Source organism: Elgaria multicarinata, chromosome 5, assembly GCF_023053635.1.
Source record: "Elgaria multicarinata webbii isolate HBS135686 ecotype San Diego chromosome 5, rElgMul1.1.pri, whole genome shotgun sequence".
NCBI classification, from domain to species: Eukaryota; Metazoa; Chordata; class Lepidosauria; order Squamata; family Anguidae; genus Elgaria; species Elgaria multicarinata.
This window is the reverse complement of record NC_086175.1, coordinates 46,776,433-46,804,101: the sequence shown is the minus strand read 5'-3', so window position 1 is coordinate 46,804,101 and position 27,669 is coordinate 46,776,433. Positions and strand designations below refer to the sequence as shown.

The 27,669-nt window shown below is 44.0% G+C and overlaps 1 protein-coding gene across 1 annotated transcript in view; it reads left to right on the top strand.

The window, feature by feature from the left end:
• The first annotated feature begins 4,727 nt into the window (after nucleotides 1–4,727).
• The window catches only part of ATP10A (ATPase phospholipid transporting 10A (putative)), a 158,954-nt gene continuing 136,012 nt past the window's right edge, over nucleotides 4,728–27,669 (top strand). The window contains exon 1 of the mRNA XM_063126292.1: nucleotides 4,728–5,223. Within this exon, the coding sequence (XP_062982362.1) occupies nucleotides 4,787–5,223 (437 nt within the window). The 5' untranslated portion in view covers nucleotides 4,728–4,786. The remainder of the gene's footprint in view (nucleotides 5,224–27,669) is intronic.

The following is a 27,669-nucleotide window of genomic DNA, read 5'->3' as shown; positions in this document are numbered from 1 at the left end:
TTGTTTTATCATTGCATAGTTTTGTTATTCTCTGATTTTGTTTGAGTAATAAATGTATATTTTGTAGTTCCACCTTTGTGTTACTTGGCTTGAGAGACGTTTCAAGGACCACAACCCATATATCCTAATTCTTGAAGACCAAAACACTTGGTAAAGGTTTGTAATTATATCACTGAGTGGGGTCTATCCTTTAAAGCCATTGTATTCTTTCTTGATCTGGTGAATTTCAGATATAGTCATTCAAGTTTAGGAAACAAGCTAGTTCGATGGAGCGGGAAGGAGTTACCCATTTCAAGTTCACACAACATGACAAGCTGGAGTACAGGTTAAATATGGTTGTATTATATGAATTCAGCTGTGCTAATAAACCATGATTTGTTAACCACGAACCACCCACGAAAAGAACTCATGGTTTATGGTTGGGTTGTGAACCGTGGGTTGCTCATGGTTAACAAAACATGGTTTGTTGGCATGGCTGGGTTCATACAACACAACAGAACAACCCACAATTCAACAATGACCCACGATGCAACAACATCCAACACTCAACTCATTCTCTGGCTTTTCATGTTATGTGAAACAGGTCATTGTCTCCTTGGGTTGTTAATAATTACAGTCTGAATGGAAATCGCAAAAGGGAATAGTATCCTCTTTTCTTTTTGTCTATAAAAAAAAATGTATTGGTAATATATGAACAGCTAAAGGTCAGTCATCTTGTATGTTTTAAATACTGGCCCCGTTCAGAAAACACCTTAAACCATGGCTTTAACCACAGTGAATAAGGCTTTTCCTCCAGGCTTCTGAATACAGCCTGGCTTTCTGGCTTAACCACCATGGTTTAAGGTGTCTTCTGAATGGGGCCTGTGTTTCCTTGTTAGCCTGTTTAATTGTGTTTCCCCCAGGAAACGTGTTGGAAGCCATTTCAACAATCTTAGCATGGCAGCTCATTCTTTTTCTGGAAAGAGGTGGTGTTGCTGCTGACTGAGACTAACCATCCTTTCACTAGCTAGATTCCACATCTTTGCTCTTAGATAAGACCAGATTTTAATATTGAAGCAATTAGGGCTGAACAGTTTCTTCACAGAGCTCTTAGTGGGCCAAGGGAATATTCTGAATCAACTGATATGCAAGCAATGCGATGCGCATGATACAGCACTCCAGAAACGAAACAAACGACCACAAATAGCGCACTCAGTTTATAAATGGGTGAGGTTATAGATTTTAAAAGTATATGATTATACATGACCCATTGCCGAGCTGTGAGAATTTCCAGTGGCAGCACTATGGGGTTTGGTTTCCTGTAGATGAGAGTGACCTGGAGACTTACGAAGACTTTGCAACACTCTCTTAGGCCATGGCTAGACCAGGCCTATATCCCGGGATTGTCCCTGTGCATCCAAACGTCACACAGGGGATCCTGGGAGCAGGCAGAGACGACCCCTCCATTTGCCTGGGATAATCCTTAGGTCTAGCTAAGGCCTTATTTACACATAAGCAAGCCAAGCACAACGGCAACAGACCGAAGCTCTATTCAGGTGTTCAAATTCACAGGTACAAATCAAAGTTGGGGAGTGACACGGTGAATCTTTTCTTTGCAGTAATCAGGGCTATCAGCAACACTTGCCAAGAGAAAAACTGGGATTTGTCACTCCAGGAATGCTGCACATTGGATCTGATCCTCACAGTACAAACACGCCAGAGGTTTCAATCTATGTTGGTCTCTCCCACTTGCCCATAAAGCTGACAAAGATGGCTGCGCTCCTGGTTTCCTTGTGAGCAGCAGTTTTCCCATGGAAAAGGCAAGACGCTTCCATTTAGATTTGCCACTTAAATAAATAAATAGATCAAGCAAAACCCTTGTCAGCAGCACGGCAGGCAGAAATACAACCCAGGCCTGGAAAGACCTTTCACATGTTGAATTTTCAGCTTGCTACTTCCAGTGTTCCCACGCATGGGCTAGAGCATGAATGCAGGAGGGTGCCAGTTCATTGTGCCTTAAAGAATAACTGTTGATAGAAGTATTAGGTGGTATGTTGACATTATGTGATTTGACATAATTGGTCTCTGAGGTATTTTGCTTTGTGTGTGATCTGAATCTTGTAGTGGATTAGCAGTTTTTGTTTGCAGAGCCTTACATAACTAATTTCTTTGGCATCGCTGCAGTGTCACTTAGTGCATAGATATGGGCCTGTTCAGACAACACACTAAGCCATGGTCAGGCCACTAACCCTTTTACAGCAAGTGGTTAGTGAGCGTGTTTAAACAGTGGTTAGGAATGGATCACACGACACACTAACCCATACTGTTTCGCTCAAAACGCTTAACCATCATGGTTTAGCATGTTGTCTGAACAGGGCCAGTATGTGTCTTTGTGTGTGTGTGTGTGATGTGCTTTACTTATATCTCCATTTATGCATTTATACAAAAACATAACTATTCCATATGTCGCACATATATGGGAAACAGGGATTGTCTGAAGCCCTTGTTTTATGTTGGTATGGTGGCCAACACACTTTTACCTTAATGAAGCAAATGGCCCTGTAGCGTGGTTAATACACATGCATGAACATCACTTCACTGCTCTAGAACAAATGTGAACTTATAGCATTGCTAGACCTGGGCCCATGGACCACCACCGGCCCTAAATCTGGTTCCTAGGGCTCCAGATCTATTCCCAAATCCTTTTGCTTAAATTAGAGTGCAGTCCTGTGCACGTTTAGCGATAAAAGAAGTCATACAACTCCCAGCATTCCCCAGCCAGCTGTGCTCGCTGGGGGATGCTGTGAGTTGTAGGTCTCTTATATGTCTAAACATGCATAAGATTGCACTATTAATTGTCATGCAATGCAGGAGTCAATTTTCAAAGGGGATTGCAGCTAGGGAGGGAACAGTTAATTCTGCCCTCCCCAAATGTTACAAAAGCCTCCTCCAAAAATATTTCAAGCAATTAAGGGCACAATCCTATGCATAGTTAGAAAAAAAATCCTACAACATATAGGGTGACCATATGGAAAGGAGGCCAGGGCTCCTGTATCTTTAACTGTTGTATCTAAAAGTTAATTTCAGCAGGTGTGATTTGTATGCATGCAGCACCTGGTGAAATTCCCTCTTCATCACAACAGTTAAAGCTGCAGAAGCGCTGTCCTCTTTTGTATCTGGTCACTTTAGTAGATGTTCATATGATTTTTAAAGAGGACACCCACAAAATCACCATTCAATTACAGAACATATCTGCCTCCATGGCCTATACCACAAAAATCCCAGATCCACCACTTGTGGGTGCTGCCACAGTGCAAAAATATGGATCCAATACAGGGATTTTCAGAGAACCGCTTGATTTTTAAATGGAAAATACCCCAAACCACAATCCCCCAAACCACAGAACATATCTGCCTCCATGGCCTGTACAGAAAAATCCAGGATCTGCCATTCATGGCTGCAGCCATGGCGCAAAAACATGAATCTCATTATTTTTACAAGAAAAATACCCCCAACAGCATAGAATCAAAGAGCGCATCGAGAATCCCTCTTTGTTTCTGTTTCTGTTCTTGGCTCTGCTTTGCATATTTGCAGAATTCAAAGTTAGCGCCTTTCCCGCCCTGTCTGCTTGAACTGGCCTTTTTTTTTTTCGTCAATTCGAAACTGAAGCGGCGACCGAAGAGATTATCAGGTGCCCGGGAGACTCCCTTCCGTAGACATGACACGGGAGGAAATTTTTAGGGACGCGCAAAGTGTGTAAACAGCTTTGTCGGTTGGGGCGGGGAGAGGAAATAAAGCGCCGTGATTGAAAAGTGAGAGGGTGTCCTCATTAAAAAGGTTGATGTTTATTTTCGTTTTGGGGGAAGAGCATGTTGAGTCACATTTCTTTTCCTCCGAGTATGTCTTGTGCTATTCTGGAGGGGAACGCCTTTTGCGCGTGCTAGAGGGAGAAATCGGCTGGATCCAAAGAAATTACCGTCCCCGCGCGCTTAGCGGGGCGTTTGCCCCGCAGATCGCAGTGGGGCTGACTTCCGCGTGAACGCGCCTACGATCGGTTTGCACGTGGTACGTACCTACTAACGGGGCAGGCGCACGCTGCGCCGGGCTCCCAGCTCAACTTTATCCCCCACTTTTCGCCTGCCACGTTCTCCGGGTTACTTTCTTCGGGGAAAGTTCCCCGCTCGGCCTCTCGCCTTCCCGCCCGCCCCCTTCTCCCTCGGAGAGTTTCCAGAGCCACCCCCGCATGCCACGGCGTGCGTGTAATGCGCTCCATCGCGCGGCTCTCTCGCTCGCTCTCCTCTCTTTCCTGCCCTGCCGTCAGCGAAGCCCCTGTTCTTCGCGGTGGAGCGGAAACGGGCTAGCGAGAAATGACGTACAGAGACAAGGCTGACTTTGTGCGATTCCCAAGCGCCTGGAAGCTACAGACGGCCGGTCCGGTCATTCAATCGCCTGGCTGGGGGGAGGAAGAAGCGCAGGAGAAAGTTTGAAGGCGGGAGCAGAAGACCATCCTCCTAAACTCGGGGGAGGGAGGGAGAGAGAGAGAGAGAGAAATAGAGAGAGATCCGAATTCTAAACAAACTTTTCTGGAAAGGAGGGTCTAAGGGTGGGTGCGTTCGCACCTCCCTCACTTAGCGGAAAAAGAAAGAAAGTCAGAGTGTGACTAAGCTCCAAAGGATGATCACATAGTTCAAAAGGAAGAGGGAGGGAGGGAGCGAGTGGACGACTTTCTCCATGTGCTTTGAAGTGCAGTAGAAGTTCTCCTAACTTTGCTTTCCTGTGTTTTGTGTGCATTTGGGGGGAGAAGGCGATGACCCAAGGCAGAGATGGAGGGGAGTCTTCTCAGGAGCAGAAGGAAGAAAAGGAAAGGAGGAAGAAGAGGAGGAGGAGGAAGAAGAAAGAGGCAGGCAGGACTCGGAGGGTGTGCTCCAACCTGCTGCTACCATGGCCTGAAATGGAGAATGCCCCTCCTCCAGCCGACAATAGACTCAAGACCACCAAATACACCGCCGTGTCTTTCTTGCCCAAGAACCTCTTTGAGCAGTTCCATCGCCTGGCCAATGTTTACTTCGTCTTCATTGCCCTGCTCAACTTCGTTCCTGCAGTCAATGCATTCCAGCCTGAGTTGGCCCTGGCCCCTGTGCTCTTCATCCTGGCCGTCACAGCTGTCAAGGACTTGTGGGAAGACTACAGCCGATACCGTTCAGACCAGGAGATCAACCACATGGAGTGCTTGGTCTACTGCAGGTAACCAGAGAACGAGAAAGGCTCAGTGCTCTCCTGATGATGGCAGCAGTGGTGTGTAAAGCTGAACTGACCAAGAGCTGGGGGATGTTGTGCTTGTGGGCCTCATGGCCGAGGCAGAGAGGGAGAAAGCAGGGTGCCCTCTGGCTGTCAGAAACAGTTAAAAGAAAATTAACTGTTTATTGAAAGTGTGTGTGTTTCTTTTTCGCAAAATAGAATTGCCCTTAGTGCTGCAGTTAGATTCATCGATTGTACTTTCTCCTCTTCAAATAGAATTGCCCCCAATGGTGCAGGTGGAAATTCTGAATAGAATTGCCCCTGGTGATGCAGTTAGACTCAGTGATCCAAACCCTCTCGCCTTTAGATGATAACAAATACTTCACATCCTTCAAAATATGGTAAGCCCTCCCTGCTCTGTTTGGGTGGGTGGGTGGGTACCGGGCTCCTGCTTATTTTGCTAATTAGGGCCCTAGACTTCTGCCCCAAAGTCCTGCCCTGTCAGCACTACTAATTACCCCAGCTAACCTTCCTCTGCAGCAAGCAGGCATTTGGGTTATCCCCTTCTCGCACAAGGATGAAAACATTAGAGGTTTGTTATTATAGGAATACTTTTCTCATCCAGACTGCAAGCATCTGGTTAATTTTAATTTTCTTTGCATTTTTTTTAATTCGTGTTTTGCCCCTTCCTCATCTGTATAAATTTGTATGCATGTGCCCATTTTATATAAAACGATCTGTTATCGCCTTAATTCCATACGGTTCTTCACTGTGGAAAAGTTTGCTCCCTTGAGAATTTGGTTGAACGTTTGAGGAGTTTGACCATTACAATGCAATTTTAGGCCCACTTTCCAGGGTGCAAGCTCCATTGAGCTCAGTGAGATTTACGGCTGAGTAAACATGCTTACGGCTGCACTGTTAAAGTGTTTTGGCTTGGACTGAGATCCTATGAATTACTGTGTATGTGCAAGCCCCATTGACTCAATGTTTAAGTGAGGGCAGCCCTAGATTGTGCCTTCCCCCAAACATGTCCTTGACTGCCCTTTTCAGTTACGTATCCTTGATCAGATTTTATATTTTATTTAAACCTATTAATGCTCATAAAATCCTTTCCCTACTAATTTTGGAAATAGGAAAATCAATTTTCAATCCATCATGGACTTTTAATGTAATGTATGTATGATTTCCATAACACTATTTGGCTAACTTTTAAAATTACCTAACTAATTACACTACTACTAAATTATTGGAATGCAGAGAGCCGTATATGATTGCTTGTCAGTTCAGTCTCATGCAATATGAAATTAACTTTACTTCTGAATCTGAAATGCATTGTTTCATTCATACATCTTTGAGATTACTTAATTGCAGAAAATGGTTATATTTATAGCAGTACAGTAATTCTGCCCTGGTAATTTGAAACCTCATTACAGCAGTATGCAGTTAAATCTCTGCTGACCAGACAGAAAAGGAAGGAGATTCCTATTTTCAATTATAGGGTGCATGGATTAGGAAAGTGTGAATTAGTGAGGTTTTGCAGCGTGTGCCTCTCTGAGATCTCATTTATATGTCCATGTAGATCTTTTGAGGTCTCTCTACTTAATGACTTGTAGGCAAATGTGTGAACAGACAGACTTCATTGGAAAGCATTGGCCTGGTGCAGAAATCACATTCCTGGCCTAACCGACCATGGCTTGTTGGATCATGAATGCAGTGTTAGCGTGTTCCCCCTTCCTTTCCCTTTTCCTTTTGTGTGCCTGGATTAATAAAAAAACCTCCTTGATTGTAGAACTGCAGTTTGCTGTGGTGTCAGAATCAGGAAACTGTAGTTTGAAGACCTCATACAGCCCAGGATTGGAAACCATTCTTTGAAAGGATGTGAAAGCTCCGTCTGTGGCGTTTGCCTTGTATGTGTGAAAAAGCCATTGTAACTCATCACTGGTTTGTAGCTGTTGGTCAGGTAATTAAAAACATTAACCAAACAGCACTTATAACCCACCCCACCCAGGTTTAGGTGGCAGGGTGCTGCGGGGCATTATTTTGTCCTCAATGCTATTTCGCATCAATATGAAATCCTAGGGAGTGGTCATTTGTAAACCGCCCAGAGAGCTTTGGCTATGGGGCGGTATAGAAATGTAATAAATAAATAAATAAATAAATAAGAGGATTTGGAGCAAGGTGCCATCAGTATACTGATGACAACCAGCTCTATTTCTCTGTAGCGTCTGAACCAGGGTGGGTGGGCAAGAGAAGCTTTGCAATCGTTGGAGTGGTGTTTAGATGCAGTGGTGGGCTGGATGAGGGTCAGTTAATTGAAATCTGAATCCTGGCAAGTCAGAGGCTCTGTGGATGAGTGGTTCCCGTGTCCAGGAATTCAGTCAGTTTCCTGTTCTGGACAGGGTTGCACTCCCCCTGTTGGTGTAGGTGTTCCTTGATCCAGTGCTGTCACTGGCAGCACAAATGCCTTTGATGGCTAGGAGGAATTTTTCCCAGCTTCTGCCATTCCTGGAAAGGATAGTTTGACCACGGCGGTCTATGCATTGATAACTTCAAAACGGGATTCTTGCAATGTGCTTTAAGTGGGGCTGTCCTTGAGGTTGGTCCAGGAGCTGCAGTTGGTGCAGAATGCCACTGTGAGGTTGGTAACAGGAGCAACTTATCCTCAATATATTACACCTATGCTGAGGTAACTGCACTGGCTGCCTGTAAGCTCCTGCACCAGGTTGAAGCACTTGGTACTTAGCCCTAAACAGCTCAGGAAAAAGATACTTCAGAAATCACCTGATCCCCTTACCTCCCTGTTTGATTGCTGCACTCATCAGGCAATACCCTCCTGCTAGTGCCTAAGATATTAGAGGTCAGGTTCAAGATGGTTCAGAATAGGGCCTTTAGTATTGCATTACCCACTCTCAGGAACTTCCTAGCACTACAAATTAAACAGCTGCTGACCTTCTGTTTTTCGGCACCTGCTGAAAACATACTTATTCCATCAAGCTTTCCTAGAATGATGATCTTGCCTTTCTTGTTGTCATGCTATTGTCTCTTCTAACGTTTATGCAGTATTTTACTATGGTTTTATACTGTATTGTTTGTACATTGCTTAGAACTTTCTTTTTAATGTAAATGATAGCTAAATATCGGTAAATAAATAGATCTTCATAGCTGCCTGGAGAATCGAACCTGGGTCTCCCCAGTCCTTGTCCAATGCTCTACCTAACCTCCATGCTCTGGGAGGGCTCCTTCAATCTCATGGCTTGCTCCTGATCCCTAATTTCATTGTCAAATCTGAACCACAAGAGCTGATTGACTTTTTGCTGCATGCTTCTTCCTTTGAAAGCGTTTGCCATCCCTCTATGCTCCAGAAAGCTGCTCGGCTACCGAAGTAGTTCAGAAATGTAGCTAGGTAAACCAGCCAGTGGTGGCAGGGAAAGGCTACTCCAGTAGGGAGCTTTATTTCTGCTTCTTGCATGGGAGGGCACAGTACAGTAAGCTTTTTTGGCATCTGGAATCTACAGCAGAAACTCCCTGGATATGTTCAGGAATTTGTTATTGAATAATGACAGCTGTCCTAAAGAGATGAACTGTCTTTCAAACGCTGGTGCTATATAGGAGCATGAGAAGAGCCCTGCTGGATCAGACCGAGGGTCCATCTAGTCCAGCACTCTGTTCACACAGTGGCCAACCAGCCATCGGCCAGGGATGAGCAAGCAGGACATGGTGCAACAGCACCCTCCCACCTATGTTCCCCAGCAACTGGTGCACACAGGGTTATTGCCTCGAATACTGGAGATAGCACACCCAACCGTCAGGGCTAGTAGCCCTTGATAGCCTTTGCCTCCAGGAATTTATCCAACCCCTTTTTGAAGCCATCCAGATTGGTGGCCATCACTATGCATGAGAAAGTTTCATGGAGGATGGGGCAGTGCTATGGGAGACATAATTCTGTAATATATTGAGAGCCTACATTGATTTTTTTGAAAAATGGAATAATAAATTTAAAAAGATCAAATGCTTAACAATAGAAGAAAGTGGTGTGCCAGCGTTAAATGGCGTGCTTGTCTAATCAATTCAGATAAGAGTTCAGTGGTCTTGTGTTCCATCTCTTGGCTGCATATTCTTGGGTTTGCCCGCAGATATCACAGGATGTGCTGAATTTTGGCCAGAAGTAGTGTGAGAGTGGTAAGGAGTGTGTGAGAGGGCTTGAAGTCAAGAGTGAGAATGAGAAGACTTGAAGCCAGAAGTGTATTTGTGTGGAGAAAAAAAGATAATCTTTCCCTTGAAGCTTGCCTTTTATGTCTTGTCTGGTTAACGCAATGAAGTAAGAAATAGCAATAGGTTGTTGTATTTTACCTCATTGGTCTTTCGCTCAGTGATGATGGTAGGGATAAAAGCAGTGGTGGGTTAGAAACTATGGCCTAAACCTCAAGTATCAAAATATTTGTGTGAGTGAGGGCCACAAGATTCTCCAGTAGCTCCTGCCTTCCTTCCCTCAGACTCTGTAACCCTTCAGCAAGGGATGTCCAGATTTTGTGAAATCCGTTCCGTGTATGTTTCATAGAGTGTCATTTCTTCCGGTGTCCGTTCACAGATGGATTCGTGTGTGTTTTTCCTGTTTTGTGAAAATATTATGAAGTTTGCAACAATTTACATGTTTGTACATAATATTTAGCTTATTGTCACCCCATGCCATTTAACTTTTCCCTGTGTATATTTTCTAGCATGGCATATGTCTCAGGAGAAACGTACATCTTTTCCTGTGAATTAATTTGCATAAATTTTGGGAAAGTAAAAAAATAATAGTCCTGAAGGCTGTGGACTCCGTGTGGCCACAGGTTGCATTTTTAGAAGTCCAAATTTATTCTAATCCATCTTCAGCTACCATTGCTTCTCTGAGAGACCCGAATTCTTCCCTCTTAGCCAGAACTCTGCTTCTTCCTCCCTTCGCCAGACAACACCTCCCTGTCGTTCTCCAAGCCTAACAATGCAAGGAGGGAGATAATCCAAGAAAGCTCTTAACTGTAGATTGAATTTTAAATTTCCAGCAAATCACATAATTGATTTTATGGTTTCACATGTATGTTTTCCACTAAGTGTTGGAAGAGTTGAACAAAGTACAGAAGTGGGGAAAGCAGTTTTTACATCTCCAGATAAGTCACGATACTTTTAGACTGGCTATTGGGTCCCCTCTCACTCTGGCGGTTACAGTGTTTTTGAACATCTGTTATTGGTGGCCATGATGTTAAATGGCATGCAGCTACTTTCTTATAGCAAGGCTATTTACAGAATGGGTGCCACTCAGATGAGTAACAATGGAAGAATCTAAAATCTGCAAGCGGGCACTGTCTTTATTAAGACCGATCCAAATGCTACAAAACTGAGAACAAGCTTTTGAGTTCGACAGAACTCTTTCATTGGTACAAAAAGCAGGGGGTGGAGACAAAAGCCCCAACATACAAAGGTTAGGCCAGATATTGCAGCCATGAGTTCTGTAGATTAAACTAAGTTTCAAGATGGAGATTGCAAACTGAATGAATTAGGCTTCTTCACATGGGGCTTTTATCCTGTGATTGAGATTGGTTACTCGCAGAGGTTTACAGGCCCTTTACATGACACCGGCAACCTCCAGCACCTCTCCCGTGCTTTCTGACCATTTCTGCCACTTTATTTGACACAGAGATAATGAGGTAATAAAAAGAAGTGGTTTGAATTTGCCCATGTAAAGAGGAAGTGACTCTATAACAACAGTGCCATCTAGTGCTGTGTAATGAAACATATGGGACTTGCAAATAAAGCCAATCCTCAAAAACAAACAAACAAACAAAACCCACCCCAGGAAGTCTGTATGAAGGAGCCCATCTTAATCCTGCAAAGAATCGAGAAGCAGAAGGCTTGGTAAAGTTGCAGGATAAAATACCTGATGTGAAGAATCCCTTAGTCAGTGGGAGATGTTGCAGATAGCAACTAACATTCTGGGACAAAAAGTAGGGGCAGACCCCCATTTCTGAAAACATGAAGTGCAGCTGTAACTCAGATCTGTCTCCTGCTCTGGGTGAAACACACAGGTTCCTGAACAGGCAGAGAGTAGAAGAAAAGAGAAACATTACGGTCTTTATTTTAGTAAAGCTGGAGAATAATTTTAGGTGGTGTGGTAGATAGACAAGAGGGCCGAAATAATGGAATGCACTTTACTTAGACAAGTAGATTTGATCAGGATGATTGTAAATTGGATAGATGGGTGAGTAGTGGACATAGCATCTCACTTAACACCGCAAGTAACTAGAAGGGCAGGATTCCTCCTGACTGATCCAGAGAAGCTCCATTATCCGACTCACTTCCCTGAAGCCCAACTTTTAGGTAGTGAGAAGAGTATTTAAAGGAGCAAAGCCTTCCCTTTCATGCTTTTATTAATCAGGGCCAGTTCTGGGTTTATGAGGCCCCTTGGCATGTTGGCAGTCAGTCTCACCTTCTATTAATCTCTGTCTAAAGGCAGAGGCAAGTGGTTGTCAGAAGAGGATGACAGTATCAGAATTCCTATGATAAGTGCTGGGCGGATGTCATTGTAGTTTCCCACAGTCCCCTGCAGCAACGTAATACTGCTGCATGGCATTGTGGGAATTAGAATGGTAGCTGCCCTGCCCTCATTGAAGTTCCTGAAAATGAGGCCTACCTAAGGCAACAGTGTTAGTAGTTGCTGGCAGTAGAGGCTGGTGGCTCCTATGTCAGCGGGGCGGTAAATCCACTCTGGGTTCTAGTCAGAACCAGTTAGAACTCTAAAGACACTACCCAAAGTAGCACCTTGGCCAGCTCCTTTAGAAATCTGACTGAAACCTGGAGTGGATTCACTGCCTCACTAATATCAAAGTCGTCAGCCTTTACTGTGTGCTGGACCCTTGGCATATGTCCAAGGATGGTGGTTTCTGATGTTGGGCATGCTATGTTAATGATTGCTAAAACGATGCCACTACTATCCAGACGGTACTCTTCCCCCCCACCCCATACACACACTCCATCCTTGCTCATTTATGTTCAGCAGATGTTCTCTTGGATGGAGACAAAAAGTGGGAAGGGGTGCTGCGGGTAAGACCCGTAATTCTGCATGTATACAAACGGCCTGTCGTTTTCCACTCTTACAACTCAAAACAGAGGTCACAGTATTCCACACGCTTTCTGCTAGACACACAGGAGAACAGCCATGGCGAGGGTTCCTCCTGAATAGTGGAGTAGCGGATCCCTCTCTCAAATAATTGAGAGAAATGCATGGGATTGCACTTGTATGGCGTTACGTGGGACATTGGCACGGGATTCCTAGACACTGACATTTTGGGAAAGGAGGATCTAGGCACTTGGGCCTCAGGCGTGCACATATTTTAAAGGAGTCGTTCAAGAGTAACATGGGAATATAAATTCAGAAATATTTCCCCGCTTCACTTTTGAATCTTTGCAGAAGTGAAAGCTTTGCGAATATGTTGTGAAACAAGGACGGGCTGTTGAGTTCTCCCTTCAAGTTGAATCCTGGCCAGTGTGTCGCAAGGCTGCCAATGGTACAGAGATGCTGGTTGCAAGCGCATCTCTCCTGCATGTGTAGCAAGGTTGTGGTAGTCTTATTGCATGCAAATCTGTCAGGGAAAAGTTGACCACAGAGGAAGGCGGCAGATGTAAAATCCCTCTGGTTCCCACAATAGGGGAACTGAATCAGGGCCCACAGTCTTCGGTTCTAGAATCCATCCTCTGTATTACATGAGTGTTTTGTGACTTGGCTCTTGTGGATATAAAGTGTTTGCTTTTGTTTTAATTCACCTTGAGAAGGTAGTCGAAGCTTTGTGTTTCATAGCAATGGCAAAATCATTTTGCTATCTCCTCCATTACTCCAGTGTTTGTAAGTTGCAGTTGGGTGTATGCAGAGCAACTCCATGCCCTTCTTTCAAGTGGAAAATTCTTACCATCCCAGTAGAAAGAGAAGTTTCGGTGTGGAGGCCCTGGAGATCCTCAAGTAAAACACAAAGTTTATTTGAAGATACAGCACAGCCCCCATTAGTTTAATCCAGCTATCTGAAACATCTTGTTATCTGAGCACACTGTGTGACCACCAGGTAACCTGGTGTTTGAATAACCCCTGTGTAAACAGCAGCTTGGGTAATTGAACTTCTGATATTTCCAAAATGCCTTCGTTGTCCTCCTACGTTATTTGGACTAGTCGATTCGTATGACACTCTGACTTTTCAGCAGGTTTCATTACTATTAGGACCAGGAAGGTGTGATTTGGTGGAACTATTTATTATTATTCTGATTTATATACCACTTTCCACAAAAGTTTCCAAGTGGTGAACATAAAACACAATGCCTTAAACAACCATAACTATAACAATAACAACACAGTACAATTAATTGCCAATCAAACCACGCACTCTACTAGCCCGATTCACACGAGCAGGAAAGGAAAGTAAGCCTTCATAGCTTATTTTTCTACCCCACACATGTTGGTCGTGTCGTCCATACTTGGCAAGGGTGCACAGCAGGTGGGCTTACAAACCAGCCCACAAACCATGGCTTGTTCTAGGGTTGTGGGGTGGTTTGTAATCCACCCCACCATGCACCTTTGCCAGGTGAGGCAAACCATGCCTGCTGAGGATAATTTTGGTAATGATGTGGCAGACGACAGCACATGTGAGACAGGAAAACTAAGCTACAATGGCTTGTTTTCCTTCCCCGATGGTGCGAACCCAGTCACTTTGTGCAACAAACCATAGCTATGCGCTACAAAATGTAATAGAAGAAATAGAAACTTTGTGTGCTAGCTGTTAATTTCTAAATTATATCAAGAATCAGCAAACATATGGGAAGTAATACTTTGGGTCCTTTCAAACATGATAGCACCCTTCAAGTACTTAAAAGGTTGTCACATAGAGGACGGCCAGGATCTCTTCTCAATCATCCCAGAGTGCAGGGCATGGAATAATGGGCTCAAATTACAGGAAGCCAGATTCCAGCTGGACAACAAGAAAGACTAGCAGGGGATCTACACTACTGCTTTAAAGCGCTTTATAACAGTTTTGACAACTGTTGGGGCCCAGGACACACTGCATATACAGGTTTCAAAACGTTTTCAAAGTGCTTTAAAGCGCTTTAAAAGCAGTAGTGTAGATCCCCCCTTCCTGACTGTTAGAGCAGTCTGACATTGGAACCAATTACCTAAAGAGGTAGTGGGCTCTCCCACGCTAGAGGCATTCAAGTTGCAGCTGGAACCATCTGTCAGGGATGCTTTAAGCTAGATTCCTGCATTGAGCATGAGGCTGGACTTAATAGCCTTATAGGCTTCTTCCAGTCCAACTGTTCTATGATTTCTCACAGCTGGGGTAGTGGTGATGACCATGCACTCTGAAAGGCTGTATAGCAATTTAGCTGCAATAAAGCGGGGCAGGGTGGGGAGCATCCCAAGGAGAGAAAAAATCTTGCCTTTTACCAAGACACTTCTGGTGCTTAGTGCTGCCGGGTGGGTCCCAATCAAAACCCTATTCTAACTACTTGCTATCAGTCATTCATTGGGCTCCATAGAACTCATGGATGTGTCTTGAGGTGAAGATGTGAATCCTAATAAAAGCTTGCAAAGAAACTGGGTGGCAAATTTGGGTGTTAGAGACCAGCTCCTGTGTCTCCCCTTTTATATTGTAGGGGCTGCCTCACATTTTAACAGGTCTGCACAACTTGTGATTCACAAAGCTGAATGCAGCCCACTTAGGGATACCACGTACGCATCACCAAACACATGAACAAAAAAGAGGACAAAGGGGAGTGCTAATTTGAATAAAATTTGCATGTGCAAATATGTAGGTGTAGATTTAGAAGAAAAACCCACTATGATTTAAATAGGAACACCATAAGTCTCACCATACTAGGGAAGACTGATTATGTGACCTGTGTACCTGTTCAGTCTGCTGTCCAGTTGTGAAGTGTTAGTGGGCAACTTCAAGGCCCTTCACTGCAATCCCTTCGTGTGGTTCTTTGACTTTAAGCCAGACTGGAGACTTCTTCAAATCAAGGACTGTCCCCTGGCAGATCTCCAGGTACAGGACCATACTTTGTAAAATAGGCCACCTGGATTTGAACGTATATCCTATAGACATCAATTTCACCTGGATACTTATTTACATAAATACACCGCTTTTATTTGAAATAGAATTGTTGAATCTTTTTAATTGTTATTAATTGTATTATGAACAGTTATTGTGAGTAGATACACTTTTTTGCAATGTTCTGTTTGTGGTTGTTGTGGTGGTGGTTGTACTTTATTTTGTTTCTATTATAATTGCATAGATAGATAAATAGATAAATATATCCCACCCTAATCTTACTATCCCATTGGGGACTCAGTAAAATTTTTGATTTGCTGCTGCTTGGGACTGTAAAAACAGAGGCATGGTCGAGCACATGGCAGGCCACAATACATGTCTGGTGGGCTAGGTGCGACTTGATGGGTCACACATTTTGCAGGCCTGCACATTTGAGATGCATCACTCCAAAACTTAGTCCTGACAAAGCAGCTGGTTCAGAAAGGTGCAATATGCCAAAGGGGGGGGGGGACACTAGATTCTTGCCAATGCCTTTGCCCCAAAGTAGCACGGAGAACATCCATTCTTTTGTATTATTGATCAATAACATCCATGGACATTGTTCTCTGATGCTGCGGTTTTTGCAGCGATAAATCAGTTACAGTAATTTACCTAGGCTAATTCATGTATAAGATGATTGCTTCACTCACCAGTTTCTCAAAGAGCATAAACTCTTGTTCAAAAGTGTAAGCTGGAGAAGATAAATAAAGCTGGCAGTCGCAGTGCCTCCTTGCAGTGGTACTACGTCAGTATGATGTAGACAGGAACAGTGCCTGCAGTAAGGGATGTTTGAGGATAACTAGATAACTCCTGATGATAACTCTTTGGAGCGTTCAAAATGCATTAATCAGAGCATTGAGCGGGAGCAAACCCGCAATCCTTTCCTTCCTTTCCCCTTTAAAGAATGCAGGTACTGCTGCAGTGTCGATCCAGAAATCAGACGGACTGATCTTGGCAGGCGCATCACCGTGACAAGGGCTACAAAAGATGATGCAATGCAGCAGCAATAGCATCTGAAATAAGGGCAGCAGCTGCTGTTCGCTTGCAGCTCAGACTTTTCTAGCTTTTTCCAAAACTTCACATGTGGTTTCTTTAAGCATTACTGCTGGAAAATTGAGGGCTCTTTGGAAGCTATTACTTACTGGAGTTTGCTAGGCTTAGGGATCAGCTCCAGATTTGATGGAGGTGGGGAGGGAGCTCAGCAGAATGGCCTCTGGTGTGACCCCTCCACTGGTTGGCCCCAGTGGGTTTATATCGCTGTAAGAACAGGCAGTAGGAATTTTACTAGTGGCCTGCTAGGTATGGGGCTAGCTGCTCTCAAACACCAGGTACTAGTGCCATGCCTAAGCACAGTATTTTGTTTTTGCCTTGTCTTATTACCTGCTCTCCCTTCTCTACATTTCTTGTTCATATTCACAGAAAGCATCAGAGAAGGAAAGAGGCCACCCTCTTGAATTTTCACCATGCTCCCAACGTAGCATTGTTTTGTGAGAAATTAAGACAGCAGCTCAGATCCAGCAGTGGTGCGCCCTGATGTGTCACTGGGGCATTAGGCAGCTGCTGTGTGGATGCCAGCTCTGCTAGATTTAGATGGTTTTGAGTTATGTTGCTTTGTCAAGTCCAAGTGCATTTAACGTTGGATGGGATAATCTGGAATGGATGCTACTGAAGAAGAGGTGCTTAGGGTGTTCTAATTATGCGGCGCATCATGTTTTATGCCCTGCTTTGGAGCTTCCCAAAGGCTTTTGTTTAGATGCTCTTAGGAACAGAATGCTGGCCTCAAGTGGACCTCGTTCTGATCCAGCAAGGCAGGCGTTAGGCTGTCTTTCATCCTAAATACGTGATTTGGGTTGCAAAAGCACTGCCATACTAGCCTAAGAGTAGCCCTTCAAAATGTTGGCCTTTTTCAGGCTCTAGGCTAGTAGCTGTGTTCACTGAGCAGCCTCAGAGTGGAGCGGAAAAATGCTCAGAAAGTTGCTTTCCCTTCATAGGGAAACATTCCTACTTACAGCCACATCTTATATTACTTTTGCTTTCTGTGCCGGAGCAGATGTTAAATAGGTGGCATTAGCAGAATCGTGGGAGGGTGTTTGCTTCTCTGCATGGTAGATTCTGGCTGTATTCAGACGATCAAATACATATTTTTATTTTATATTTTTTTAATGTAAAATTTTATTCCAATGGATTCTGAGGGACTGTATTTTGGCTTAACAAGATGATATATAAATGTGCACACAGATGCTTCATCACTCCTCCCTTTGCACAAACAGGGAAGCAAACCAGGAAGCTGCATTTAACTATAGCTTCCTGTCATGTCCGAAACAGGTAACGATGGTTAGTGGCTTCCAAAGAAGCAGGATATGGAAGCCAACTTTAAACCATGATTTGATATTCTGGCTTGTTTAGAAGCCATTAATGATAGGCATAATGGGAAAGTGTAATTATCTGTGGCTTCCTGGCATGAAGCTTTTTCATATCTTGGCTGCTTAAGCTGATATTTGGTTATCTAAATGCAGTAGAGACAGAGTATTTATTTATTTATTTTATTTATTTATTACATTTCTATACTGCCCAATAGCCGAAGCTCTCTGGGCGGTTCACAAAAATTAAAATCATAGTAAAACAATCAACAGGTTAAAAGCACAAATACACAATACAATATAGCACCATAGGGCCTCATGCTATGTTCCAGTGGCCCCTTCCAGCTTTGCTTTTCACTGAGCTGCATCAGATTTCTAAAGGCTATGAGAACAAGACATGATAGGCAGCCAAACCAATGTCTGTGGGGGGTCGCAGCCTTTAAAAGCAGGCCTGTCCATTTTGTGGTCTGCCAAGCTGAAAGCTGCTCATGGTGGGATCACTCAACCTTCTGTTCTACCAGTTTATCGAGCAATACAAGAACATAGCAGGGTTATCCAGCATTCGACCAGTCAAACCACATGGTTGACTCGGTTCAGCAACTGGTGATGTGGTGTAGTGGGGACAGCTCAGTGACCTCAGGAAATGGTATTAAAGTTGTACTGCAGAAGCGCAGAGGAAGGACATTGATGCAAGAGTGCCATTTGGGGGGGATTAAGGTGGCAGCTTCATATTTCTTGTAACATGGAATTCTGCGTCTGCTGCACATCAGCAGCTTAGCATATTTCGGGTTTGTCTGACTGACCTCTGTAACCTCGTTTTTAAAAAGTCGTTTTTTTAAAAAAGTCGTTTTTAACCTCTACATTTGCCATCTTGTTTCCCGCGAACCTTTTGCTCTCTGCTTATCCTATAATCAGCAAGCTCAGTGAAACAACTGACTGAGGGCCAAAACAGACGGAATACAGGAGATCAGGGATCAGATCTCCCATGGGGTGGGGGACTCAGGTTTTGGATTGGAATAATGGTGCTGGGGAAACCTTTTCCTCGTACATAGTTTTCCCAGTCTAAATCCTCTCACCATCCCCCTTCCTAAACTGCTTGCTGGGAAAAACAAACATGTACATGTATTGTATCATTCCCTAGCAAGGGCAAGGTGTCCCCCTGCTCCTGCCCCCAAGACTGGGGATTTCAGTTTCGGGGTGGCCAGTGGCATGGGTGGAAAACTTTTAAAAGATCCCCCTTTCCCTTGCTACTGATAGGATCAACATTGGAGTCATCTGTGGCTACTTTTTATAAGAATAAGAATAATTGGGAGATCCAATCACACATCTCATGTAACACCTCTGTTTTAGGCCTGTATCGCCTCTGTTTTAGGCCCTGACTCACTCTGTTGAAGTGCAAAACCAGTTGGGGCTGTCACTTCTCAATATCAGGGATGTTGTGCTCTTTTGTAACTTTGTGAGAGGGAGGGAGTTTGTGTGAGATGGTGGCTGCTGGAATGTGAGAGGTAGAATATTGGGGGGGGGGGATAATGTTGAAGACTGGTGAGCAGTGGGGTGAGGTGGGTGTTTACATTCGTCCCGAGATGTGTTTTGTAACTAGCAGCTCTGTGAAGAATTTGGTGTGTGGCTTCAAAGATTAAAAAGTTAGGCCACCGTGCCAATAAACACTTAGAGGCAAGTTCGGGCCTGGCAGCATTTTGTAGGTTTACCGATGAGCTGTGCATTAGCGCAAATGCATTATTTACCTTAGTGGTAAATAATAGTAAAAAGCTTACTGCCTTTTACCGGATTTGGGCAGGGGTGGATAGGAATTGGAGTGAGGCAACAGTAAGGGTTTATGGTTCCGCTCACGGCTTCAATAAATAACATGCTTATGGCTTTTTAAATGCAGAGCTCTCAAAGGCATTGATTGAAACCTCATTTCAGAAATATTTTCCATATTCTTACAAACATCATGGAAATGTTTGCAGTGTCCTCAAAAGCCATGAACTCCAAGTAAACCCTGATAGGAGATTGTTCAATGAATGTTTTAATAGACTTTGTTATGTAGTTTGCCTTGTACTGTTCGGGACAGAATAGCCAGGGATTCACAGATCAGATTCCAGGTTGTCAGTGGTGGCTATAAATTTTATTTTGGCAACCAGCAGAGAAAGCCTATAGTATATACTTCATCATGGAAATAATACTTTAAAAAAAATACTCAGAAAAGCAATGTGTGCTTCTTTCAGACTGAGTTCTGGGTTAGAATATAGCAATGCCGTGGGTTATGATGGAAGAGGTTGCTACAAATGAATACACACCATGTTCCCTTCTTCTTCTGTGTAAATCTCTTATCCCTACACCAGAAAGGATGAACTTACTTTGACAGGAAGCAAGTAAACCTGTGTGAACTGCCTAGAGACCTTTGACTATTGGGTGGTATAGAAATGGAAGAAACAAAATGAAACATAAGCCCAATTCAGATGTTCACCCCACATATGAGTATAACTCCATATGTGTGTACCGGCCATAGTGTTGTGATACTCTAGAGATTCAGGCTTACCGTTATTGGCCTGTCCTTTCATCATCAACAGCCCATGCAGCCTTCTGCAACCTGGTGCCCTTCAAATGTTTTGTGTTTCAACTCCCACCAGCCCCAAAACGCATGGCCAATGGTCAGTCCAAAACTTCTGGAGGGCACTAGGTTTTGGAAGACTGGGCTATTCTATTACATACACGAAGGGGAAAGAGAATAACCTGATGTAATAAGCAGACTGACCATGAAACCTCATGCCAGCTAGGATGCCACTGCGCATTTGGTGGCCTGTGGTTTTTTAGGGGGGGCTGAGGGAGTTGTTTTTGGCTTTCTGGAATGTCTTCAGGAGACATGGTACACAATTCAGCATAGAATCATAAAATAGCAGAGTTGGAAGGGCCCTATAAGCCCATCAAGTCCAACCCCTTCTCAATGCAGGAATGCACCTTAAAGCATCCCTGACAGATGGTTGTCCAGCTGCCTCTTGAATGCCTCTAGTGTGGGAGAGCCCACAATCTCCCTAGATCATTGGTTCCATTGTTGTACTGCTCTAACAGGAAGTTTTTCAATATGTCCAACTGGAATCTGGTTTCCTGTAACTTGAGCTCGTTATTCCGTGTCCTGCACTCTGGGAGGATCGAGAAGAGATCCTGGCCCTCCTCTGTGTGACAACCTTTTAAGTATTTGAAGAGTGCTATCATGTCTCCCCTCAATCTTCTCTTCTCCAGGCTAAACATGCCCAGTTATTTCAGTCTCTCCTCATAGAGCTTTGTTTCCAGACCCCTGATCATCCTGGTTGCCCTCCTCTGTACACACTCCAGCTTGTCTGCATCCTTCTTGAATTGTGGAGCCCAGAACTGGACACAATACTCAAGGTGACCAATGCCGAATAGTGGGGAACCAGTACCTCATGCGAATTGAAAGCTATACATCTATTAATACATCCCAAAATAGCATTTGCTTTTTTTGCAGCCAAATCACACAGTTGGCTCATATTCAGCTTGTGATCTACAAGCTGAATATCCATCGGAATTTATTATATTGGTGGTAGATCCAGTGGAAAATGTGGATCTAGATTAAAATCTCTAGTGTGCATACGGGTGGCCATAGGCATGTGAGCAATCCCTCAGCCTCATGCTGTCACTAGCAAAATTAGAAGGATAATAGTCCCAGATCCAAGATGTTGAGGGGCAGTGGATCTCTGAAGGTCCTTGTGTTCCCTACCCGCTACTGCTAGGGGTGCAAGCCAGGTTCAAGAACAAGGAGTGTAACAGCAAGGGCTAGTAGCTAACCTTGGAGGAGGAGGGAGCACCTCCAAGGCAGTTGGCGTGGATCCTGGAAGTGCTTGTGGTGCAGGGACACTTGGCAGCCCTTGGGCCTCAGGTAACTTCTCCACATGACCAGCGGCTGGCACCAACCCTGACTTATTTCATAGGGTAATGATGAGGTTGAAGCAGTTCAAGACTGTAGAACACTTTGCATACTAAAAGTACTCTGTATAAATAGAGGTCGTACTATGACTATTTTAATAATAGCAACTATAGATGGGAAAGAACACTGTTCCTCTGGGAAACTTTAATAACATTGCTTTACTGCTTGGCTGTCTTCCCTTACATAATGCTGCCCATGGGTGAGGTGGAGGGGTATCCCAGCCAGGCCGTGCCTCATGTCGATTCATTTTTTTCTTTTCATTCTTTTAAAGTAACCATGGGATAAGTTTATTTGGAGGTATTTTTGTTATGGTTACCTAGCCGAGTAGCACAGGTCCTATTTCAGCAAGTGATGAGGAGAATTTTCACTGCTGAAAGACCTTCAGTGACTTCCTCATCTTAAAGAGGTTCACACTTGGCAGAAGGAGAGTATTGTGAAATATTTGCCAGGTTTGTAGGGTACAGAGGAAGGCGATAACATCTTAAGAGCTGTCACAATGTGCTTCGTTCTTTGGAAAGCCAGAAACCATTGTTGCACAATTGCTTCCTGTTCACACTTTTGGTTTGGGCCTTCCACCTGGCAGCACAACGCTAATACATTTCCAGTTCGGCACCATTGCAGTTCGGTCATTTTAGGTAATGGACTTAAGGGTGTTTCAGGGTTTGGTCTTCTTCCGATGGTCATTTGTATTATGTCTACTTTGGGGGCCTTCAAGCCCATTCTGCTGAGTGGGGGCCCTGGGGCTTCTTCCTGAAGTCCTGCTCTGTTGGCACTACTGCGCGTTTCTGTTGCCGCATGCCTAGCAGTAGCAGATAGATTCCTCGTTCTGGAAGAACACGGGCTCCTGGCTAAGCATGCAGGTAATTATGGTAAGCAGTCATAAGACTGCAGATAACGATAGTTACTGACTATAAATGTCAGCAACTGTTTAACTGAATTTGCTGCAGAACTCAGTGGGGAAAGGAATGTATTTGGGGTCTCTTGGGCTCTGTATAAGAACCGTGATGAAGCGGCATCCCAGACAAATACCTGAGAAGGGCCATTGCTTTGCTGGCTCTGGTCCTCAGAGCATCTTGCATGCGAAAGGTATGGAGCGGGAGCCTGAGGAGGCCAGAGGCAGGCTGGCTGAAACCAAGTAAGTGCTGATGGTGTTGCTCATGAGAGAGCAAAACTAACTTGCCTTGTGCTAAAGGGAGTGGAATAGAAGCCGCTTTGGGATCACTCATAAAGAGGAAGCTCATGGGTGACATGACCCTCTCCTATCTATTGCTAGGATTGGTGGTTGTGAACTGGGGTTAGAGGGTGCAATATAACTCCCTCCATCTCTAAAGCCATCCTCCCTTACTTGCTGCTTATTTCCCATGTTCTTGGAAGAGGTCCTCTTTTGGCAGTGATGGACTTATGAGAGACTTCCTTAATTAGTGTGACCCAAATATTGGAAAATGATGAATTTCAGAAGCAGTTCTATCCAATGTGGTGTTTGTGAACACATAAAGTTTGGCACTCAAACAGAGTTTTATTTTAGGAGAGCTTTATTTATTTATTTATTTATTTATTTATTTATTTGAAGAATTTCTATACCACACCCTTCAGTTCAATAGGCCAATTTACAACATGCCAATAAAACAACAATAATCCCATCTGCAATAAATAACCATGAAAAGCAGAAACTAAATCATGTTCAGTTGCAATTAAAACCCATCGGAGATGAAAGGTTGGGAAAATAAAAAGGAATTTTTAGTGCTCTGCGGCAACATTTAGTTACGCTTGGCTGTTTTCTCAACCAAATCTTACCCTGAGATTTTTCCTCTGGTCTTCGAGATAAGGTTCTAGAAGTCACACATCACAGTCAGAGAGAGAGAGAAGTAGCAGTGTTTTTTTTATTTATTTATTTATTTATTTATTTATTACATTTCTATACCGCCCAATAGCCGGAGCTCTCGGGGCGGTTCACAAAAATTAAAAACATTCAAAATATAAAACAACAGTATAAAACCATAATATAAAATACAATATAAAAGCTCAACCAGATAAAAACAGCAGCAATGCAAAATTACAAATTTAAAACACTGAGTTAAAATTTATTTATAGACTGTTAAAATGCTGGGAGAATAAAAAGGTCTTCACCTGGCGTCTAAAAGCATATAATGTAGGTGCCAAGCGAACCTCCTTAGGGAGCTTATTCCATAGCCGGGGTGCCACAGCAGAGAAGGCCCTCCTTCTGGCAGCCACCTGCCTCACTTCCTTTGGCAGGGGCTCGCAGAGAAGGACCCCTGAAGTTGACCTTAGGGTCCGGGCAGGTACATACAGGAGGAGGCAATCCTTCAGATAGCCTGGCCCCAAGCCGTTTAGGGCTTTAAATGTTAATACCAGCACTTTGAATTGGGCACGGACCTGGACTGGCAGCCAATGAAGCTGGAAAAGGACTGGCGTGAAGTGGTCTCGTCGGCCAGTCCCTGTTAGTAACCAGCTGCCTTGTTTTGTACCAGTTGAAGTTTCCGGACCATTTTCAAAGGCAGCCCCACGTATAACGCATTGCAGTAATCCAAACGAGAGGTTATCAGAGCATGGATAACTGTAGCTAGGCTGTCTCTGTCCAGATAAGGGTGCAGTTGGTATATCAGCCCAAGCTGATAAAAGGTGCTCTTTGCCACTGAGTTCACCTGTGCCTCAAGTGACAGTTCTGGATCCAAGAGCACCCCCAAACTATGGACCCAATCCTTTAGGGAGAGTGCAACCCCGTCCAGGACAGGGCAAACATCACCTCACCGGACAGATGAACCACCCGCTAACAGTACCTCCGTCTTGTCTGGATTGAGTCTCAGTTTATTAGCCCTCATCCAGTCCATTACTGTGCCCAGGCATGGTAGTAGAAGTAGTTCATTTGTATCTGGTTGCCTGCTTTGAAACCCTAGCCTAATATTCCCACAGTTGTATATGAGGATGCATAACTATGGCTTGCATAGTTTCCATAGTACTATTGACCAGGGGTGGGCAAAAAGTAGATTTTCAGATGTTTTGGACTTCAGCTCCTAGCATTCCTAACCATTGACCATGCTGGTAGGGGCTTCTGGGGGTTGAAGTCCAAAACATCTGGAGATCTACCAGATGTAGATCTCCAGATGTAGAAGTCTGATCTAGAGCCCACTCCTGCTCTAGATCAGACTTTCCCAACCTAGTAACCTCGAGGTGTTTTGGACTTCAACTCCCATCTCTTTCTGCCAGCATGGCCGATTGCTAGGAATGTGAGGAGCCTGAGAAGGTTGGTCTAGCTCTTCCCTGTTTCTTTGTAGGGATCTAGTAGACAGCTGCTTGGAATGGCTATCACATTGTGCATTGTGGAAACAGTTGTGATATTTATTTATTTATTTATTTATGCATGCATGACACTTTATGAAGTATGGGAAGACAGATTTCTGCCCCAAGGAACTCACAATCTAAAATTTGTCACAGGAGAACAACAGAGGAAGGGGAAGGAAGTGAAGACAGGGTTAAAAATGGAAGCAATATTTGGTTATTTAAATTGCACATCGTTGGCTTAGTTGTGGGCTCAGTTACAGTACGGCATGGGAGCTAGGGGATAGAACCAAAGGCTTTACGGAAAAGATGGATTTAGCAGAGAGATTTGAAGGAAATAAGAACAACGGTATCACACAGGAGTTCTGGGAATCAGTTCCATGTACACAAGGGAGAAATAGTGGAGTCTTTAAGGGGAGCATGAGACCTTCAGGTGGTGGAGCTGGAGGAGTGAAGCTCACAGACAAGGATTTATCAGGCTACAAGAATGGAGAGATGTGCAGGTGGGGACAAAGCCATGGAAGGCTTTGAAGGCAAGGACAAGGAGTTTGTGCTGGATCTGGGAATGGGCAAGAAGGTTGCATAGGGATTCAAGGAGGTGTGTTGCATGACCAGTGTAATGAGGGAGGTGACTTTGTCAGCAGAGTTCTGGAAAGATATGAGAGGACTAAGGTAAGACAATAGAAGACTAGAAAGGAGAAGACAAGCAGGGCATGGACCAGAGTTTTTTCCCAAGGGGACAAACTTGTTTGTTTGGCAGTGTGGTAAAGGGCAAAGTGGCATAAACTGGCAGTGGACTGAATATGGGGAACCCAAGGCCATGTGCCTATTCCACCAGGTGGATGGTAACATTGCCAGTGGATATGAATAAGGGGAGAAGAAGGGTTGGGAGGAAAGATGAGCCCTGCAGTCTTGGATATTCTGAGTTTGAAACAATGAGGAAACTTCCAGTCAGAAATCTCAGAGGGGCAGATGGAGATGTGGGATTGGAGTCAGGGAGGCAGTTGGGCAGAATTGACATGACTGCACAAGTTATCATGAAGAAAAAATGGAGGAACAATCGCATGGCAAGCATTCTGGCTAATGTTTTCACCTGTTTCTTTTGTATTGTATTTGTACAAATAGAAACTCTGTGTATAGGAAATGGAAAAGACCGGGCGAGAGGGGAAGGAGATTTCCCAGGCTACAACTTCTGAAGTGGAGGTGGGGGATGAGTCCAGAATTGGTAATTTTCTCCTTTTCATCACAGTTCATTTTTTCCCCCAATTTGATAACGCCAGATTGGCTCTGATGTTATCTATGTGGTGTCAGTTCAAATGACGCAAGTCTGACGTCAACAGAGAGGTGAGACTTCTTCGTGCTTCCATTTGTCTCTGACTTGGAAATGTCTACTGTGGACCTGCCTTAAGAGTGCACAGGCACAGAGGCTTCCTGTGGAACCAGCTTTAAAAAGTGCAAGACTAGAATCGGAGGAGTAAATCTCAGTTGGGGGTGGGGGAAGCCCCAGGAATTATGCAGTGTCGGGAAACCAACATGAACATATCTCCTGCCAGGTGTACCAATGGTACGCTCTGTTATAGCATTGCAGGTGTGCATTCTATGCAGCCTGCACTGCCAGGAAATGTGTGGGTTGAATGATACCCTTTCTGTGGTTTGCTGCGACTGAAGTGCTGAAACTGTGCATCCAACTGCTGACCAACTTCCTGTGCTGCTGCATCTTTAAGAGAAGACTCGCTCGTTCTTTTATTTTAGCATTATTAGTATTATTATTTATTAATCACGTTTATATACCGCCCCATAGCCAAAGCTCTCTGGTCAGTTTACAAAGATCAAAACACTGAACAATAAAAACCAACATACAAAATTTAAAAAGCATAAAAACAGACAATATCCATTTAAAACAACTATTCTGGGGACAGCTAAAAACACAACATATGCTGTTAAATGCCTGGGAGAAGAGAAAAGTCTTGACCTGGAGCCAAAAAGATAACAATGTTGGTGCCAGGCAATCCTCATCAGGGAGATTGTTCCATAATTGGGGGGCCACCACTGAAAAGGTCCACTCTGTTGTTGTTGTCCTTTGAGCTTCCCTCAGAGTAGGCACCAGGAGGAGGACCTTAGATGTTGAGCGTAGTGTATGGGTAGGTTCATAGAATGGAAAGCTGGGCCAAAATTAATACATTGAATTTCAACAGAGATGAATGCACAGTTCTTCATTGGGAAGGGGGGCAAAGGGAAATCAAATGGACAGGTATAGGATGGGGGATACCTGGCTTGGCAATTGTACATGTGAAAAGTATTTGATCAATCACAAACTGAACATGAGTCAGCAATGTGATGCAACTGCAAAAAAGGGTAATGCAATTTTAGGCTGTATTAATAGAACCATATTTTTCAAGCCCTAGAAATTATTAGTTCCACTTTGTCCTATGCTAGTCAGACTATGTCTGGAGTACCATTTTTGATTCTGAGTGCCACACTTGAAGGATGTAACAGAGACAAATTAGAATGGGTTCAGAGGAGAACAATGAAGATGGACGGGGGTATGGAAAATAAGTCCTATGGGGAAAGGTGGAAGGAACTGGAGATCTTTAAACTGGAAAAGAGAAGACTGAGTGGGGTCATGATACTTGAAGGACTGTCCCATAGAAGGGTGCAAATACTTTTTCTCTGCTGCCCCAATGTGCAGGGCTGGTTCTAAAGGGGTTACGTTACAGGAAGGTAGATTTTGTTTGAACTTTAA